The 21,040-nt window shown below is 42.7% G+C and overlaps 1 protein-coding gene across 4 annotated transcripts in view; it reads right to left on the reverse strand.

The window, feature by feature from the left end:
- Positions 1 to 9,757: 9,757 nt before the first annotated feature.
- LOC137543683 (interferon-induced very large GTPase 1-like) overlaps positions 9,758 to 21,040 on the reverse strand; it is an 87,011-nt gene continuing 75,728 nt past the window's right edge. For all 4 annotated transcript variants that reach the window (XM_068264808.1, XM_068264807.1, XM_068264806.1 and 1 more), the window contains one exon: positions 9,758 to 15,251. In XM_068264808.1, the coding sequence (XP_068120909.1) occupies positions 10,519 to 15,251 (4,733 nt within the window). In that variant the 3' untranslated portion in view covers positions 9,758 to 10,518. The remainder of the gene's footprint in view (positions 15,252 to 21,040) is intronic.

A 21,040-nucleotide genomic window follows, 5' to 3' on the forward strand; every position in this document is an offset into this window, starting at 1 on the left:
TATTTTAAAGTGCTGCATGCTGTGTGTTCTACGTGGCTAAGCCGCGTTAGACTGTTTGCACATGCTCAGTAGTATTGGAGGAGGAAGACTCCTCCTCCTCGGCCAGGCACATGGCTAATTAATAATCACTGCACAGTGTGACGTGTGCAGTGTTTACTTCCTGGAGCGCCGCTCTGTGCGGCAATTGGCCGGCGGGACCACGTGATGCCGCATGCGTCCAAGAGTACGCATCACAGCATCACAGGACGTGTGAAGAGCCGCTCAACGCGTCTCAATGTAACGTCCAGCTACAACCCCACTATGCGTTGCGTTAGGTGCACGTTATGCGACCATAACGTAGCACCTAACGCAACGTGTGCAAGTAGCCTTATAGTACCAGCTGTCAATCTCCCATCTTTCCCACCATTTAACATTTTTCAGATACCTCAGAGTAAAAAAGGCTAATAGTGTAACACTGCTAAAATGTTTTGCACTTACATATTCCAAACAAAAAACAATGCTTAGAGTTTTTTAAACAGGCATCCCCTAGTTTTTGTGTCCTTCTAGTTATTAACGTCTTGAGGTCCAGAGGTTTATACCCCCTAGTGACCAGGCCATTTTTTTTTTCCAATTCAGCACTCAACAACTTTAACCATTAGAGGACCCTATGCTTACACCCCTAGTGACCAGGCTATTTTTTGCTATGCAGGCCACTGCAGCTTTAAGGCCTCGCTGCAGGGCCGTATAACTCAGCACACAAGTGACCCCCCCCCCCTCCTTTTCTGCCCACCAACAGAGCTTTCTGTTGTTGGGCTCTGATTGCTCCCCCAATGTTTGTTTCTTTTTCTATAAATATTTATTTCCTATTTTTAAAAAATTTACTATTTTTTTGCCTAAACCCCGCCTGCCAATCAGAGCGATCAGCTGTCATAGGCTTCAGCCTATGACAGGCTCAGTTAGCTTCCCTGCCTTCAGAGGGGACAGCCGTGTCACACTATATAGGTGTGAGAGAACGCGGAAAAGCCGGTTTGCACGCGGAGGCGTGCGTCTGGTAAAAGGGCAGAGCGCAGAAAAGCCGCCGCATATAACAACAGTAAGGCGGCTGGTTCCGCGTCCAGCGCGGCGGTCTGCACGCGGCAGCGTGTGTCTGGTGTGGCTGAGTCTGTTAGTGCACACAGGTTTAGGAAAAAGCGCGCTGAGAGGCAGAACTCTTATACTGGGCAAGGAGAGGTCAGCTGATCACGCCGATCAGCTGACTCCAAAGCAGGATACTATTGGTTGGTCATGATTCCGCATCCAATGCGGCGGTTTGCGTCTGGTAACAGGGCAGAACGCAGAAAAGCGGCCGCATATAACAACAGTAAGGCGGCTGGTTCCGCGTGCGGCGGTCTGCACGCGGCAGCGTGTGTCTGGTGTGGCTGAGTCTGTTAGTGCACACAGGTTTAGGAAAACGCGCGCGCGCGCTGAGAGGCAGAACTCTTATACTGGGCAAGGAGAGGTCAGCTGATCACGCCGACTCCAAAGCAGGATACTATTGGTTGGTCAATTAGGGGTGGTGCCGAAGAGCACTACTCCATATATAGTTACTGCTGGCCAGTTTCAAGTTGTCTGCCGTTGCGAACACTACGTGGAAGCACTCAGACCTTAGTCAGATCCTACAGTGTGTTTGAACCAGGTGGACCTGGGAATTCACACTGAGCCAGATTACTTGTGTTATCTATCTGTTATACTTCAGACTAGTTCCAGGGTGTAGAGACCACGGACCTCACACCCAGACTAGGGAACTTGCATTATCAATCTGTTATACATCAGACTAGTTCCAGGGTGTAGAGACCACGGACCTCACACCCAGACTAGGGAATTTGTGTTATCAATCTGTTATACATCAGACTAGTTCCAGGGTGTAGAGACCACGGACCTCCCACCCAGAATAGACATTGTTGATATCTGTTATGACTTTACTTCTGTCTTGACTATCCCTCTGATCTCTGATTCGGTACCTCGCATATCTGATATTCCGTTGCCGAACCCTGCTTGCCTTGGATACCGAATCAGCCTTCTGTCTTTGTACTTTATCTGTCAGTGTGTTGCCGACCAGGCGTGCCCGACCTCGAGAGATATCTCTCCATTTAAGAGATAGTCTCCAGATCTGATAGTGACATCCACCTTCAGGTGTCACTCACTCTCTGGTCCTTCCCATCTTCAGCCTGACTCCACCCCTTGGGGAGTCTCAGGCTGCTGGAAGGTTCCTTTGTTCTCCAAAAGCAGTATTCCGGGCTGCTTCTGATCACCTGCTCAGCAGGTGCATGTCTCAAAGTATTACTGTTACACCAAACACTCACATACCTTAGGTGTCCAGAGGTTAGCAATATATCTGTATTATCGGTGATTCTGCAGATCATCAATAATCAGGTATATATCTGCATTCTTGGTGATACTGCAGATCACCAATAATCAGATTCTCTCTGCGTGCTGACACCAATCGTTACAGAACGGCAGACCAAACCCAAATGGACGCACTCAGCAGCCGTCTTGATGCACTCACCACTACGGTGGAGAATTACACCCGAGTGCTGAACAGTCACCAGACCCAAATCAACGCTTTGTCTGGGACTGTGGATGTCTTTCAGATGGCTGTGAATGCAGTGCGATCTCCTCCTAGCACAGACATACGCATGTCTGTACCTGAAAGGTTTTCTGGTCATAGATCTGACTTCCGGAATTTTAGAAACAGAGTGTTATCATACTTTGAGTTAAGGCCTAATTCGTCAGGAACCGTAGCACAGAGAGTAACCTTTATTAAGACTCTATTGTCAGGGGATTCCCAGATGTGGGCATATAGTCTTCCCTTGGGGGATAAGGCCCTGACCTCAGTAGAGGAATTTTTTAAAGCTCTGGCTATAATTTACAATGACCCGGACATTGCCTCTACCGCTGAGCGGAAGCTCAAGTTGTTACGGCAGGGCAAAGGTCCGGTAGAAAATTATGCTGCGGAGTTTTGAAAGTGGGCAGTGTCAGCTAGATGGGACTCATTCGCTCTTTTGGACTGTTTCTTATCAGTGTTGTCAGACGCAGTTTCTGATTTGATGTTGGGACATCCTGAGCCCAAATCCATTGATGAGGCAATTTCATCGGCCATCAGAATTGATCGTCATTTACGATATCAAAGACAGACCCGGGGTAGGAGCAATGTGAAATACTTGTCCTACGCAGCATCTCCCTCAGTTCCATCTTCTCCTGCTTCACCTCCGCCGGAACCAATGCAGATTGGTCGGTCGAGATTGTCCCAGGTGGAACGGAGACGCAGAGAGACAGAGCAGCTCTGTCTATATTGTGCAGAGGGGGGTCATAAAGTGCAGAATTGTCCCAAGAAGTCGGGAAACGCTGCAGCCTAGGTGTAGTCGGAGGTAATACCCTAGGCGTGCAGTCTTTACCTCTAGTTGATAAATGTTTTCTTCTCCCTTGTACTATATCCTGGCAGGATAAAACAGAGACTACTGAGGCCTTTATAGATTCTGGCTCAGCAGCTAATTTTATGGATTATGAATTTGCGAAGAAATTGGGGATTCCGATCTCCCCACTAAAACAACAGATCCGGGTCACTGCAGTGGATGATTTCCCCCCTGCAGAGTAACCACCCTCTCTCCCAGACCCCAGACTTGGGGGTCACAATAGGGGTGTTGCATAAAGAAAGTTTACCATTTTTTGTGTTACGAATGGCATCCTCCACGATCATTCTTGGCATGCCATGGTTACAAATTCACTCGCCTCAGATCAATTGGGCTACGGGTCAGCTAACTAGCTGGTCTACCCATTGCTATCATCATTGTCTAGTGAAAGTAACCTTTGGTAAAACCAAGATCCACATGGAGGGATTGCCAGATCAGTATTCAGAATTTGCGGACGTGTTTTGTCCCAAGTCAGCAGATAAACTTCCTCCACACCGTCCTTTTGATTGCCCCATTGATCTCAGGTCTGGTTGTATGCCCCCTAGAGATCATCTCTATAATTTATCTGGGCCAGAGAAATTGGCCATGCAGGAATACATCCGAGAGAATTTGGCTAAAGGTTTTATACGCCCTTCTCGGTCCCCGGCAGGGGCAGGCTTCTTTTTTGTGAAAAAGAACGATGGAGGCCTCCGTCCATGCATTGATTATCGGGGCTTAAATAAAATTACAGTAAAAAATCGCTATCCTTTGCCTTTAATAGACGATTTATTTCCTCAAGTCACCAATGCTAAGATTTTCTCGAAACTTGATTTAAGGGGTGCGTACAACCTTGTGTGGATCAGGGACGGTGATGAGTGGAATACGGCCTTTAACACACCCGACAGGCACTACGAGTAGCTGGTGATGCCCTTCGGGTTGTGTAATGCCCCGAGGTCTTTCAAGAGCTGATTAACGAAGTCTTTAGAGAAGTATTGGGCAGATTCGTCTTAGTATATTTAGACGACATACTAATCTTCTCCTCCAACCTCTCAGAACACAGAAAGCATGTGAAGTTTGTGTTACAGAAGTTGAGACAAAATATGCTGTACGCTAAACTGGAGAAATGCATTTTCGAAGTAACCTCTGTTGCCTTTCTGGGGTACATAATTTCAACCTCTGGCCTCTCTATGGACCCTGGGAAAGTTTCAGCTGTTTTGGAGTGGCCTCAACCTGTGGGACTGAAGGCTCTCCAGAGGTTCCTGGGGTTCGCCAACTACTATAGGAGGTTCATAAAGGGGTACTCTACGGTGATCTCACCTCTCACCAGTCTCACAAAGAAAGGGGCAGACACTCACCACTGGTCCCCTGAGGCCCATGCTGCTTTCCGACTTTAAAGAAATTGTTCTGTACTGCACCTATTTTGAGACATGTCGACACCACCTTCCCCTTTATTGTGGAGGTAGATGCCTCAGAGGTAGGGGTGGGGGCTGTGCTGTCTCAGCGTTCTGGGCTGCAGGGAAAATTACACCCCTGTGCCTATTTTTCACGTAGGTTTTCACCCGCAGAGAAGAACTACGATATAGGCAATAGGGAACTACTAGCCATTAAGTTGGCCTTTGAGGAATGGCGACATTGGCTAGAAGGCGCAGAACATACCATTACTGTCTATACTGCCCACAAGAATTTGGAGTACATTGAGGGCGCTAAGAGACTTAGCCCCCGACAGGCTCGGTGGTCATTATTTTTCTCGAGATTCAGATTTGTAATCATGTATACCCCTGGTAGTAAGAACATCAAAGCTGATGCCTTGTCCAGATGTTTTGAACCCGAGGCAGCACAGCCCTCACACCCAGAAACCATTCTCCCTCAGAAAGTGGTTCTGGCCGCCACTGAGACCTGGAGGGACTGGACAGAAACATTGGGTCCGTTCCAACAGGATGTACCAGAGGGTAAGCCTGAAGGGGTTATGTTTGTACCATTGCCTTTACATCTACAAATACTGCAGTTGTTCCATTCCCACAAGAATGCTGGGCATCCCAGGGCCAACAGAACTCAGGACCTGGTTGCGAGATGTGCCTGGTGGCCGTCATTGGCAACTGACTGCAAAGAGTATGTAAGAGAATGTGCAGTGTGTGCTAGGAGCAAACCCTCCCGTCAGGCACCGGTTGGAACTTTGCAACCATTGCCAGTCCCGAGTGAGCCATGGACCCATCTGTCCATGGATTTTGTGGGCGAACTTCCCAGGTCTGAGGGCATGATGGTCATTTGGGTGGTAGTCGATCGATTCAGCAAGATGGCCCATTTTGTTCCCCTGAAAGGACTCCCCTCAGCCCAGGAGTTGGCCGATCTTTTCATCCAACATATTTTCCGACTGCATGGTATTCCGGAAAATATAGTGTCAGATCGGGGAGTCCAATTTGTTTCTAAGTTTTGGAGGGCATTCTGCCATCAGTTAGACATGAAGCTATCTTTTTCATCAGGCTACCACCCACAGACCAATGGCCAGACCGAGAGAACCAATCAGTCTCTGGAGCAGTTTCTAAGGTGTTATGTGGCAGATGTTCAAACCGACTGGGTTCAACTCCTGCCATTTGCATAATTTGCACACAACAATTTGAAAAGCTCCTCCTCAGGTTTTTCCCCATTCCAGGTGGTGACAGGAAGGTCACCTAAGTTCACCCCATTACCAGTGGCTGCACCTCCGTTTCCAGCCCTGGAGGATTGCCAGAGGTCTTTAAAACAAGTTTGGGGAATGGTAGAAAGGAATTTGAGGAGGGCTTCTCAGAGTCAGAAGAAACAGGCTGATAAGAGACGTTCCATAGAGTGGGAATTCCTTCCAGGGGACTTGGTCTGGTTGTCCACGCGACATTTGGCTCTGAAGCAACTGTCTCCCAAGTTAGGTCCCAGATTTGTGGGTCCCTTTCCAGTGACCAGGAAAATCAATGATGTCACTTATGCCATCGATCTCCCTACCAGCATGCGAGGTGTGAGATCGTTCCATGTGTCCTTGCTCAAACCGGCAGTGCACGTGGATTCCGCTCGCCCACCCCCCCCCCCCGTGTTGATTGATGACCAACTTGAGAAGATTCTGGACTCCCGGCTTGTGCAGAACTCCGTGCAGTATTTGGTGCACTGGAAGGGGTATGGCATTGAGGAGAGAACTTGGGTGCCAGAATGTCGCATGCACGCAGAGGACTTGAAAAGGGAGTTCCATAACTTGCATCCTGAGAAGCCAGGCAGGAGATGTCCGGAGTTCACTTCTCAGGGGGGGGGGGGGGGGGTACTGTGAGAGAACGCGGAAAAGCCGCCGCATGTGCTGCTGAGGAGGCGGCTGATTCCGCGTCCAATGCGGCGGTTTGCACGCGGAGGCGTGCGTCTGGTAACAGGGCAGAACGCGGAAAAGCCGCCGCATATAACAGTAAGGCGGCTGGTTCCGCGTCCAGCGCGGCGGTCTGCACACGGCAGCGTGTGTCTGGTGTGGCTGAGTCTGTTAGTGCACACAGGTTTAGGAAAACGCGCGCGCGCTGAGAGGCAGAACTCTTATACTGGGCAAGGAGAGGTTAGCTGATCACGCCGATCAGCTGACTCCAGAGCAGGATACTATTGGTTGGTCAATTAGGGGTGGTGCCGGAGAGCACTACTCCATATATAGTTACTGCTGGCCAGTTTCAAGTTGTCTGCCGTTGCGAACACTACGTGGAAGCACTCAGACCTTAGTCAGATCCTACAGTGTGTTTGAACCAGGTGGACCTGGGAATTCACACTGAGCCAGATTACTTGTGTTATCTATCTGTTATACTTTAGACTAGTTCCAGGGTGTAGAGACCACGGACCTCACACCCAGACTAGGGAACTTGTGTTATCAATCTGTTATACATCAGACTAGTTCCAGGGTGTAGAGACCACGGACCTCACACCCAGACTAGGGAACTTGTGTTATCAATCTGTTATACATCAGACTAGTTCCAGGGTGTAGAGACCAAGGACCTCGCACCCAGAATAGATATTGTTGATATCTGTTATAACTTTACTTCTGTCTTGACTATCCCTCTGATCTCTGATTCGGTACCTCGCATATCTGATATTCCGTTGCCGAACCCTGCTTGCCTTGGATACCGAATCAGCCTTCTGTCTTTGTACTTTATCTGTCAGTGTGTTGCCAACCAGGCGTGCCCGACCTCGAGAGATATCTCTCCATTTAAGAGATAGTCTCCAGATCTGATAGTGACATCCACCTTCAGGTGTCACTCACTCTCTGGTCCTTCCCATCTTCAGCCTGACTCCACCCCTTGGGGAGTCTCAGGCTGCTGGAAGGTTCCTTTGTTCTCCAAAAGCAGTATTCCGGGCTGCTTCTGATCACCTGCTCAGCAGGTGCATGTCTCAAAGTATTACTGTTACACCAAACACTCACATACCTTAGGTGTCCAGAGGTTAGCAATATATCTGTATTATCGGTGATTCTGCAGATCATCAATAATCAGGTATATATCTGCATTCTTGGTGATACTGCAGATCACCAATAATCAGATTCTCTCTGCGTGCTGACACCAATCGTTACAATAGGCATATGCTTATAATAGAGATTAGATTGTGAGCTGTTCGGAGGAACTGTTAAGTGGCAAGGCTGTCCTCTGTACAGCAGTGCTCTAGATTGCAGTGCTGCACATTTTTATAAAATAATTTTTTATGTATATAGTAGCCTGCCAGCTCCGATTGCAGCTAGAAGGCTGATCGTGGCGGCCCTCTGTGTTTACTGCAGGGAAAGCACGCTCAAGCGAGCTCTCGATCCATGCAAATGTCACTCCTTGCAAGATGATGACATATGACATCCAGGAGGAACGAGAGAGCTACTCTGCAGCCACGAGGTGGTCGCAGAGCGGTTAAACAGCCTTTTCTGCCAACTGCCGCACGTTCAGCTCACCGTCAAGCTCCTAGCCACTTTCAGAGTCCTATTCTGAACAGGTGAGTGGCTTTCTATTTGGATCAAGGAGCAGACTGATAATTTGTCTGTGAACTTGTGGAGTGTTAGCTTGAACACTCAGTGAAAGGACATGGGCCTGATTCACAAAGCTTTCTGTTAAATTATCTCACCTTATTTATTAACTCACAATTTATCTCTCCTTAAATGACTTAACTTATGATTTACCTCTCCTTATCTAACTTAACTCGTGGTTTAGCTCTCCTTATCTAACTTAAATCATGGTTTAGCTCTCCTTATTGGACATAACTCATGGTTTAGCACTCCTTATTTGATATAACTCATGGTTTTGCTCTCCTTATTTGATATAACTCATGGTTTTGCTCTCATTTGATATAACTCATGGTTTAGCTCTCCTTATTTGACATAACTCATGGTTTAGCGCTCCTTATTTGATATAACTCATGGTTTTGTTCTCATTTGACATAATTTATGGTTTAGCTCTCCTTATTTGACATAACGCATGGTTTAGCGCTCCTTATTTGACTGAATTCATGGTTTTGCTCTCCTTATTTGATATAACTCATGGTTTAGCTCTCCTTATCTTTTTTTTTTATCTCATGTATTCTCTCTCCTTATTGGTTTATCTTATGCATTAGCACGCCTTACAGTTAAGGTGAAAAATAAGTAACCTTTGTGAATCAACCCCACTGTGTGTTGCCATGATTACAAATATTTATAGAACCAGCAGCAAACACATATTTGAGCTACATGCTGGGAAGAACTATAGGAGGCGCCTAAAGGTATTCTAATTACTACATTGTAGTGTATAGGGGTAGGTAGATCTCCTCCATAAAAGAACAATCCACATGGGTAGATAAACATTTTAATGATGCCCAATAAGACTTACAGTCTTATTGGGCATTATTAAAACATTTATCTACCCCTGTGGTTTGTCATTTTGTGGAGGTGAGATCTACCTACTCCTATACGCTACAATTTAGTAATTAGAATACCTTTGGGTGACTCCTATAGTTCTTACTAGCATTAGTTCCACCCTTTGGGGTTGAGTATTGGATACCACGTGTCACAATAACCCAAGAAGAGCAATTGACCAGCAGCTGCACAGCAGACCTGGGATACCGAGCGGGAACAGTTAATTCCCCATGGGCTCTGTCGGTGGTTGCAGGAGAGCAACGCAGCCTTGTGAGCATAATTTATTGCACTATCCTTGGCCATACACTGATACTAATGATACTGCACCGTTGGGCTCTTGATCACTCCCATTGCAGAATCTTAAGCTCAAGCACCAGGAGTCATTCCAACATTTGATCAACATGAATGTCAGGCATAGCAAAACAATCACAACAAACTGAATTATTGCCACTAAAAGTATTTGAACATGCTTGTTTGTGTTGGTAAAATATACACTTTTAATGTTCTTCCAAAAAGAATATGAAAATATAAGAGTATATGACAATATAATAGACTACATAAAAGTAAAAATCAATACAGATCATTCCCTTATAGTTTTGTACTGTCGGGGGAAAAAAACAGCCCCAGGCCATATGTAATTCACTTTTTCTCCTGACTTTTCTTCTAGGAGATAATATTTCATCTTTAATAACTTTTTAGCATTTTGCAAAGGAAAAAGTACCAAAAAGTAGATGAAAAGTTACTATCAAAATTATTTTGAGTATGTGTTTGCCTGCTGGTGGCTTAAAAGGCATTTTATTCAAAAGTTCAAAAATATCACTCAGGAGAAAACTCAGGAGAAAAAGTGAATTGCATATGGGCCCTTGTCTATGAATTGCATATGGGCCCTTGTCTATGAATTGCATATGGGCCCTAGTTAATTCTTAATATGATCAAATAAATGGCATGGTCACTTTTTTTTTTTTTATAAAGTTCCACTAACTTTATTTTCAGTCAAGATTATTAGGTGTTAGAACTAAATGTAAACTCTGCTGTGAGTGTTTTGTTTATTTTCATAATGTATTTCTTTATATATTATGTAAGTGACCATTAATTGTTTTCTTGCATTACACTTTTTTTTTTTACAATGTCATGCTATTATTCCATGTTATTTTATTCACTTTTGCATTTTCCCCATTAAATCAATTCAAGTTGTCAAATTAATGAAAACATTCAAATTTTTTAAAATTTTCACGCTGATCTGGATGAGAAATGACTCTAGCTCTCATTGAAAGCTGTTTTTATGCTGTGCAGTGCTTGTTCTTTTGTAATAGTCTTCCATCCATCTGGTAGTTTTGCCGGTTTTGCATTGTATTCTTTAGCAAAATCCTCGTTAAATGTCACAAAAATGTATTTCCAGTAATCTGAGGACTCAAGGTTGGGATCTGGCTTAATATCCCAGTGTGGGTAAATTGCACGATAATCATTAAATGGGTGATACTGCCCTTTGGTGTCTGAGTTTTTAAATCTAGCATTAGATACAACAGATGTGCTGCATATATCAGTACACAAGGTTCTATCTTCTGTCCATCTGTACCTTCCCATCCCATCAGGTCTATGGAGAGTAGCAAAATGATCTTGGTGCTGGAAACCTCCACCCTCACAAGGGACTTTGCAGAAAGGACACACCTTCCCACAGCCAACCACCTGCCGGAACAATTCATCTCGAGGATCCACTTTCAACTTGGAGAGTACAAACTCAATATTCTTAGACTTTATCTCTGATAAGATTTGTGATTGAGTTTGTTCCTTAAGGAAGAGCTGAACATCAGAAGAAAATTGATTCACTGGTGCGGTGTTCTGGAAAAACACCACTTTCATTTCATTAGATGAAATCACAAGTTCATTCTTCAGTTTCTCACACACACATTTCAGAAAATCTGAGACAGATGGAGCTGTAAGACATGCATCATTTTTAACAACGTCTAAAACCTGGTTGTTCAATGCGGTGAGGATACTTTTTACCAATGGCTCTAGGCTCTGCAGGTCTTTGTATTTATTTTCAATGTAGTTTTGAATCCATGATCTTGTATATGAGTCATATGATCCTATATATTCCACATATTTTGGGAAGGAAAGTTCTTCAATCAGTTCCTTTAACAGAAAACTTTGAAAATAGGTCCTACTGCAGAACCTCTTATTGTCCGAGCCGTCTTTTATGTCATCCACTATTCTATTTCCAAGATGCTTAAACACATAATCTGTCATAGCTGGCTTCAGACATTGCTCACAAAATTGTTTTGCTTTAGACTGGCACATGTCTTTCTTCTGAAATGAGCTGATAAATGTTTGTAAATACCCGGCCTTTAATCCATCCAGCTGAAGTTTTGAATCGTTCTTTGAAATAAAAGTATCATGCATTCCCTGAAACTCCCTCGAAGCCTTTACAAGAATGTAATGCTTGATTTCCAATTCAAACTGAGAAGAGAGATTAAGATTTTGCTTTTGAGAAATTTCAGTATCAATCATGTGAAGTAATTCCATACAGTAGTTGTCATGGTAATCCTCTCCAGTCCTCACCTTCTCTCTGACATAGATGTCACACTTCGCTGTTAAAGAAACCAAAAAATCTTTTATTTTGTCTTGAGACTCATCATTGCTAAGTCCAATTGCATTTGCTAGGAATGCCTTTATTTGCTTCACCCATCCGTTTCTTTTATTTTCATCCATTCCCAAACTAAACTGTGGGACACCTTCTAAGCTATTCACTAAGGTTTCATTTACAGCAGATCCTCTCGAACTCATGTTCTTTATCAGTTCCTGATGCATGGAGTCCCTGACAATACGTCTTTGTAATTTCTCCATGCGTAGATTTGTCAGTGAGTTTGTCCACATATTTTCAAATTCCTTCTTTAGCTCTTCATCACTTAACTTCTCATTCTTTTCTCTGCACCTCTTTAAGAGATCAGTAATTTTCTTCTCAAGCAAACTCTGGGAACTATTCTGCATTTGCAAAACCTTAAACTTTCCTTTCTGGATGGAAAGAGCCTCATCACATTTGCTAACAGCATTTTGTTCTAACTCTTTCCTTAGGAATTTTAGGCTTAAAATAAAATCCTGCTTGTATCGCTCTACAAGATGGACATTTTCAGTTTTAATTTTAAAATAGTTATCCAAAGACTCCAACATTTTCCTTTGTTCTTCAGTTAGCAAACTACTGAGCTCCTTCTTGTATTCTGATTGCAACTGTGCTTCAATCATACTTTCTGCTGTCTGATTTTTAATATTAGTTTCTGTCCTCACCAGCCACTCATGGACAGCTTTTCGAAACTCCCATTCCCATTGTGAGTAGGCCATTGACAGATTATTATATGCTTCTGCCACTAAACTGTTCCTGAAGCTGAAGATGAATTTCTCATGTTTTACTGCTTTCCATAAGCTTTCAATCCATTCTATAAATTCAGGAATGGTTGAGGCCCTTTGCATTTGCAGTGACTTGTTTTTCATGAATTCTAATAAATACTTTTTCAATTCATCCACCTGTTCGCTGTACCCAGAATTCACTGGAGCCATTGGTGGAACTCCAAGCCAAAGGCCAGGGATGTACCAGTTGTCTTTTTCTAGATTATAATCCATGACATCACAGAATTTTTTTATATCATTTTTCTTTTCCATTGCTGCAGCTATTTTTGTGATTTCATCCAACTGTTCTAAGAGTTTATTTCGATCTCTCATGTTTTTGTCATATGCAGAGACATCACTTACATTTTGGTGAACAAATTGGCAGTTGGGTCTCTTTCCTACTTCTTTCATTCTAAGAAATGCATGGACCACTATCTGTAGAATATCTTTCATTTCCGTTGTGTTTTCCATGGCCATATTGACTATAGTTACATCACTCAACCCAACTACTAATGTGGCCAGCTCATTATCATGTTCATAGCTGCCTTCCAAAGATGCCAGTTCTGGAGCTTTCAATCCCTCTGTGTCGATCACCATGATGAAGTCACAACCCATCTCCTTCTGGGAGTTTTCTTTCACCTTAAGAAGTGTCATAAAAGCCCCTCTTGTGCATCTTCCACTGGCCACCGGGAATTGCAGACCAAACATAGTGTTCAGAAGGGTGGATTTTCCAGTACTCTGTACTCCCAGTACAGTTATCACTCGTAATCTACATTTATTTCCTGTTTTGATGTTCAGTTGAGTCAGAATGTCTTTTATCCACAGTATGGGGATGTTGGAAGCATCTCCATCCATAAGTTCCAATGGAAATCCTTCTAGCATGAGATCAGCTGCTAACCCAGGTAATCGTGTAAATTTTGCTGTTTTTTCAGATAATGTTTTTTCCTTAATCATGGAACATTCGGCTTCATAGAACTGCCCTATCTCACGTAAGAAATGTTCAATTCCTAAAGAACTGTCTGATATTTTTTGGTCTATCAGCTTAAGTTCATCAGCCTTGAGTGACTTATTACTACATTTTTCTTTGTAGTCAGCATGCAATTTAGACAGATTATTTCTGGCAATGGAATCAAGTTCAATCTTCATCCATTTCAGGAAGAAGTGTTTCTCCGTCTCAGTAAATTTGGTGATGGCATCAATAAAGAGTGTAATACCATTTGGAAGATTGTGCTTATTTTGTTTTTCATGCAGTGATTTATGTTTCTTTTTCAATTCCTCTAGATATTGTTGTGCATTTTTATCTTCCTGTTTTGTCATTCTGCAGAGTTCTTTTTCTATTTCAGAGAGCTGTTTCCATAGATCACCCTGTAACACCATGGACTTCTGTTTGTACTCAGCTACATTTTTTATTTCCTTTGTAATGTTGCAAGCATGTTCTTTGGCTTTCCGACAGTCATGACCTTGTTCATCTATATGAATGTTCAGCTGATGGGTTTTACTCTCAAATTCTCTGATCTTTATTCTTTTTGTGTCTTTATTTAGTAAGGAACTTGCAATACTGCTTTTGAGTTTACCCACAAAAGAGGCTTCATTTGCTCCACTTGAACGCATTATCACATTTGATTTTTTTAATTGTAACACTGGAGATAAGTCATCCAGGTGCTTCAGAGTCTCTGTACTCAATTTCTTTGAAGGACCCGGAGTAAGAATTATATAATATTGAGTCCCTTTTACAGAGAGGTTTGATAAGAGTGTGAATTCCCGCTCTGAAATATCCTCGATGAAAATAAACACAGCTGATGAGACTCGAGTCAGGAACGAGAACTGGTCCAAATGTGATGCCAGATCTCCACGTAGGTTGGCAACTGCAATGGGCTCTGGAAACACATCAGACTTACCAGAGGGAAAATACCAGGACATTTCCACAAGTCCATCAGATATTTTCCTGGTAATGTTTCCGCCCTTCATGCTGTTGTGTATGAAGAAGTCGTTATGCACTTGAGCTGGATTAAGAATTTTATTCAGAGTTGTAGACTTGGATAATTTGTTTTCCCCCATCCTGGCAAAAGAGAAGATTGGCATAGAAATATTCTCCACATTTTCTTCACTAAATCCTTTACTGTCAGCTAATGTTTGAGGCCTCCACTTCTTCACTATGTCTCTCATTGCCCAAAGCATGAAGGTGCACTGTGGACCATCACCAGCAGGGAGCAGCAAAGGGACAGCAAACTGACACATGGACATTTTAGTTATAATTTCTTGTTGTAGAAAACTGTCTGAACAGTGCAGGAGGGCACACAGGACATCCAGGGGGTGGATGGAACTAGAAGAATTGTTTTCTCCTTCAATAGACAAAGTGCTAAACAGAGAAAAATCATCATCATTATCAGTTACACAATGCTCTTCCAGAACCAGACCATCTCTTGCAGTTTGGTTTAAAGCCATCAGTTTTCTTAAACAATTCCAAGGAAGGTTTTCTACAGCTATAGGTTGCTTGTCTTTAACATCTTCTAAGCCGATGCTCAAGATATCCCTCAAGGTCAGTTTTGAAGTCAGGAGATGCTTCATTTGTATCTTTTCCAGAAGTTCATATAAACAATTTTCTGATCCTATAAAAGAAAAAAAATATGTTTTAATATTGTTCTTAAATGTAAATGTTGAATGTAGGCAATTTCATTTACAAACATTAAATGCTAACGTCCCGGGGGAAACCTAAAGCACAAACGTGTCGACAAATGTAACTGAAACCAATATGAAAATCAATATGAAACCAATATGAAAACAAAGCACCATGTTTCCATGTGTACAACAGTAACTATGCACATATCATTACATGTGCAACTTTTCATTGTCAGTGGCAGAGGCCTCTGTAGGTCTTGTGTCACCAGGTGCAGCAATTGATGGTGTCACCTGCTTGTCCCCCAGGACCTCCTCCCGCACCCGACCAAGCAAAATCAATCAATATTGTTATAATAATGTTACATATAAACTAATAAATGCAAGGGCTATAGAATGATTAAAAAACAACAAGCAAAGTTAAAATTGCACCAATTACAATAGCATATACACAGGACACTCATCAAAAATAAGATAATAAGATGGAGTGCATTCCCAAAATAACATAATTAGATGTAGTATACAAAAAAAAATCTGTACCTAACATTTCAGTCAATAAATCAATTGTTTTGATTGATTTTCTGATCATAATAGATGATCAGGGTTCTAGAGATGAGCAAGCAAAAGCATCAAGTTTGATCTTGCTGTGAATCAGGTAGGGATGAGCAAGGTCACCACTAGAGATGGCCCGAACGGTTCGCCGGCAGACAGTACCCGGCGGGTATCAGCTACCCGTGCTTGCAGCGTGCAGCTAGGACATTACATGTTGTTTTGTGGGTGTTTTGTTTTTTTGTTTTTGTTTTTTTTGCAGGGTTTAATTGAAAGAATTGAAGTCACTTTAGGAAACATCTCCGCTCCTAATACTAAACAAGTCCCCTTTATGCTCAAAGTAATTGAGGAACTCATGCTAATACATAAGGGTATAATGATTTTGGGAGAGGATTTCAACCTACCGATAAATCCCCTTATTGACACATCTTCAAGAACTTCCTTGACCTCATATGGAGCATTAAAAGAATTAAAATGGGTCTGGACAAACTGTCTCTAATTGATACTTGGTGCCTCCTTTATCCAGCTGGGAAAGATTTTACTTTTTATTCTGGTCTACACAAAAAGACTACAGGTCCTTCTCAAAAAATTAGCATATTGTGATAAAGTTCATAATTTTCTGTAATGTACTGATAAACATTAGACTTTCATATATTTTAGATTCATTACACACAACTGAAGTAGTTCAAGCCTTTTACTGTTTGAAAAATTGATGATTTTGGCATACAGCTCATGAAAACCCAAAATTCCTATCTCAAAAAATTAGCATATCATGAAAAAGTTGGTTCATTACTCAAAACCGCAATCATGGGTAAGACTGCCGACCTGACTGCTGTCCAGAAGGCCATCATTGACACCCTCAAGCAAGAGGGTAAGACACAGAAAGAAATTTCTGAACGAATAGGCTGTTCCCAGAGTGCTGTATCAAGGCACCTCAGTGGGAAGTCTGTGGGAAGGAAAAAGTGTTGCAGAAAACGCTGCACAACGAGAAGAGGTGACCAGACCCTGAGGAAGATTGTGGATAAGGACCAATTCCAGACCTTGGGGGACCTGGGGAAGCAGTGGACTGAGTCTGGAGTAGAAACATCCAGAGCCACCGTGTACAGGCTTGTGCAGAAAATGGGCTACAGGTGCCGCATTCCCCAGGTCAAGCCACTTTTGAACAGAAACAGCGGCAGAAGCACCTGACCTGGGCTACAGAGAAGCAGCACTGGACTGTTGCTCAGTGGTCCAAAGTACTTTTTTCAGATGAAAGCAACTTTTGCATATCATTTGGAAATCAAGGTGCCAGAGTCTGGAGGAAGACTGGAGAGAGGGAAATGCCAAAATGCCTGAAGTCCAGTGTCAAGTACCCACAGTCAGTGATGGTCTGGGGTGCCATGTCAGCTGCTGGTGTTGGTCCACTGTGTTTGATCAAGGGCAGGGTCAATGCAGCTAGCTATCAGGAGATTTTGGAGCACGTCATGCTTCCATCTGCTGAAAAGCTTTATGGAGATGAAGATTTCATTTTCCAGCATGACCTGGCACCTGCTCACAGTGCCAAAACCACTGGTAAATGGTTTACTGACCATGGTATTACTGTGCTCAATTGGCCTGCCAACTCTCCTGACCTGAACCCCATAGAGAATCTGTGGGATATTGTGAAGAGAAAGTTGAGAGACGCAAGAGCCAACACTCTGGATGAGCTTAAGGCCGCTATCGAAGCATCCTGGGCCTCCATAACACCTGAGCAGTGCCACAGGCTAATTGCCTCCATGCCACGCTGCATTGAAGCATTCTGCAAAAGGATTCCCGACCAAGTATTGAGTGCATAACTGAACATAATTATTTGAAGGTTGACTTTTTTGTTTTAAAAACACTCTTCTTTTATTGGTCGGATGAAATATGCTAATTTTTTTTAGATAGGAATTTCGGGTTTTCATTAGCTGTATGCCAAAATCATCAATATTAAAACAATAAAAGGCTTGAACTACTTCAGTTGTGTGTAATGAATCTAAAATATGTGAAAGTCTAATGTTTATCAGTACATTACAGAAAGTAATGAACTTTATCACAATATGCTAATTTTTTTTAGAAGGACCTGTATTTCTTCATTCAACAGAGAGATATATCTCTTCTTTTTGATGCCAAGATTGACATTAAACTAATATTAGCTCTGAAAAGAGCTTTTGTGGGGTGATTTCAGCAACAAATTTCAGCGAGGAGCAAGCTAACAACAGCCTAAATAATGCTTTCCCTAGCTCCAACAATGTCTCTCACTTCCTTTCACTATTTCAGGATCAGCAGACTGAGAACATGGCCGACGCTGCAGCGATTTTATAGGGGGGGGCGTGGGTCCGTGGGTGAGTGCAGCCTGATTAGCTGCCATGTGTCTGCTGACTGTGATGGGGAGGGTCAACGTTTAGCCCATTGACGAGGTATAGGAGTCTTGTTGAACACGCTATGTATTCGCTACCTGCCGCGAGCAGCTGATATCCGCGCGGACGACTTGCCGGGTGGACCGTTCGGGCCATCTCTAGCACAGACCTCTTCCTGGATTTTGAATTCTCTCTGCCTGCCTTATTTGTACAGTTTCACAATTTTTTTTCAGTTTATTCATAAATTTAATTAGTTGAACACATTTGTGTTCTAGTCTTTTATTTAAATGCAGAAAGTCTACCAGGGCTTTATTCTGACATATTTTGGTGAGTTATGGCTTAAGAATTAGAGGCCTAAAATTCTTGAAAAAAAAGTACCGCTTTTGACTCATAATTTCAGACAGAAATGCACCACCAGGGAGGTTAAAATGACATGAAGTCAGTAACTATAGCTATGGCGACAGCCCGCTGTTTCGAGCTTGTTGCTCTTTATCAAGCCATGCAGTCATGTTAAGTCGAGGGAAAAAACCCTCTTTAAATAGTGTGCAATACAGCAATCAACCAATCAGTATAAAAATAAAACATCCACTGGCGTTCCCAGACAGACAAAGTGGACCTGATGGAGAATTATCATACCTTAGAGAATATCATGTATTTAACAACAATGGTATGAGTTAGCGGCTGGGAGCGCCGCCCCATAACAATACGCAGGCATGCAGAAACATTTTTAGGGTTTTTTTTTTCTGCATGTATGCATACAGTGTTTATGCGACTGATCCGATGCTTCAGCTGATGAAGGCAGAAGTTCCGTCAGTTTGTACGCATTGAGCGTGAAGAATGCTACATTTTTTGGCATGCATACATATCATGGGGGCAGCGTTTCCAGCTGCTGACTCACACCATTGGACATCTGTTGATCACATGATTTTCTCTGAGGTATGATAGTTCTCCATTAGGTCCGCTTTGTCTGTCTGGGAACGCTATTGGCTGTTTGATTTTTAAATGTATTGGTTGATTGCTGTATTGCACACTATTTAAGAAGTTTTTTTTTTCCCTCGACTTAATATGACTGCATAGTTTGATAAAGAACAACAAGCTCAACACAGCGGGCTGCCTGTGGCCATAGCCATATTTACTGACTTATACTTCTTGTATCAAAGCAAATAGGTGAAATCCGCTGCACCCTGGATACTAAGATGGTGCTGGAACAAGGCGACTTTGACCCAAGTAGACAGCAAGAAAGGAAGGAAGTTCCGCCCAAAATCCTATGTAGAATATAGTCCCAATTTTATTGAAAAATATAAAAGCTGAACAGCCTGGTAGCTGACATGTTTTGGACACGCAGGTCCTTAATCATAGCACAAGATCATGGTAAAAGCACAACAGGTATATAGTCTAAATCCTACCCCACCCCTAACACAGGTGGATCAGACGACACACCCTCCCACTCCAGCCATGAAGTGAAGAGAGGCGGAGCTAAAAATAGGAAAAACAGAAATGTATTCCCACAGCATTAACTACTTTGGCCTCCTGGACGTACTAGCTATGCCCAGGAGGCCATGTGCACGTCCGCGCGCTCCCGCGGCCGATCGCGCACGTGCACGCGCACTCCCGCCCGCGGATCGTTGGCCCACGAATCAGTGAATTGGGCTATGGTGCCCGATCACTGATTCCTCTCCCCCGCAAAAAAAGCGACAGCTTCTCTCAGAAGCTCCGCTTTTTCTGGCTGTTGCGTCCCCCATGCGTCCCTCTAAGCGTATGTTACGCTTAGAGTGACGTCATGTAAACAAACTCATGGCCGCCATCTTGTGGCCAAAAAGTAAAACTACAACTAAAAGTAAAAAAAAATAAAACTTAACACACATTTACATTATAGAAGTAATGTTTACATCCCACCCTCCCAAAAAATACCCAAATACCCAAATAACATGTTTAATATAATATAAAAACAAAAAAAAACATTACAATAATTAAAAAAAAACATGTAAATATTTACCTAAGGGTCTAAACTTTTTAAATAGCAATGTAAAGATGAAATATTTCTATATTTTTTTTATTCTAAACTTGTAAATAGTGATAGATGCAAAAATAAAATATTGTCGCCATACATTGCTATAGGGACATAATTTTAATGGTGTAATAACCGGGACATATGGGCAAGTTTTAATTATGGAGGCATGTATTATTTTAAAACTATAATGGCTGAAAACTGAGAAATAATGAATTTTTTCCGTTTTTTTTTTCTTATTCTTCCTGTTAAAATGCATTTACAGTAAAGTGGCTCTTAGCAAAATGTACCCCCAAAGAAAGCCTAATTGGTGGCGGAAAAAACAAGATATAGAGCAGTTCATTGTGATAAGTAGTGATAAAGTTATAGGCTAATGAATGGGAGGTAAACATTGCTCGGATGCATAAAGTGAAAACGACTGAAGGCTGAAGTGGTTAAGAACATAGTAATGCATATGAAAAAGATACAATCCGACAGCACAAAATGACCACAGAGAATGTACACATGTATACATATACATGAAATGTAGTCATATGTGCACACAAAGAGTAGTACTGCCACTAGGAAAACACACACATAAGAAATGATAAATGGTCAATAAACAACAAGTTCCCCAAAAAAGCCCAAACAGGATAGTTTAAATAACACAATTCAAATCCCATCTTGTATTCAGCCCGTGCGGTGCACGTGTCCCCAACTGAAAAATCCAAAAAGCCTCTCTAGTCAGTAATAATTTTTTCCAGTCCCCACCCCGTGAAGGTCTAGGGACACGTTCAACCCCCTGGAAAGAAAAGGAGGACATGTCACCAGCATGGATTTGTTTAAAATGACGGGCCACATTAGATATCCCAGTTGTAAGCCAACCAGG

Source organism: Hyperolius riggenbachi, unplaced genomic scaffold (genome assembly GCF_040937935.1).
Source record: "Hyperolius riggenbachi isolate aHypRig1 unplaced genomic scaffold, aHypRig1.pri scaffold_165, whole genome shotgun sequence".
Lineage (NCBI taxonomy): Eukaryota > Metazoa > Chordata > Amphibia > Anura > Hyperoliidae > Hyperolius > Hyperolius riggenbachi.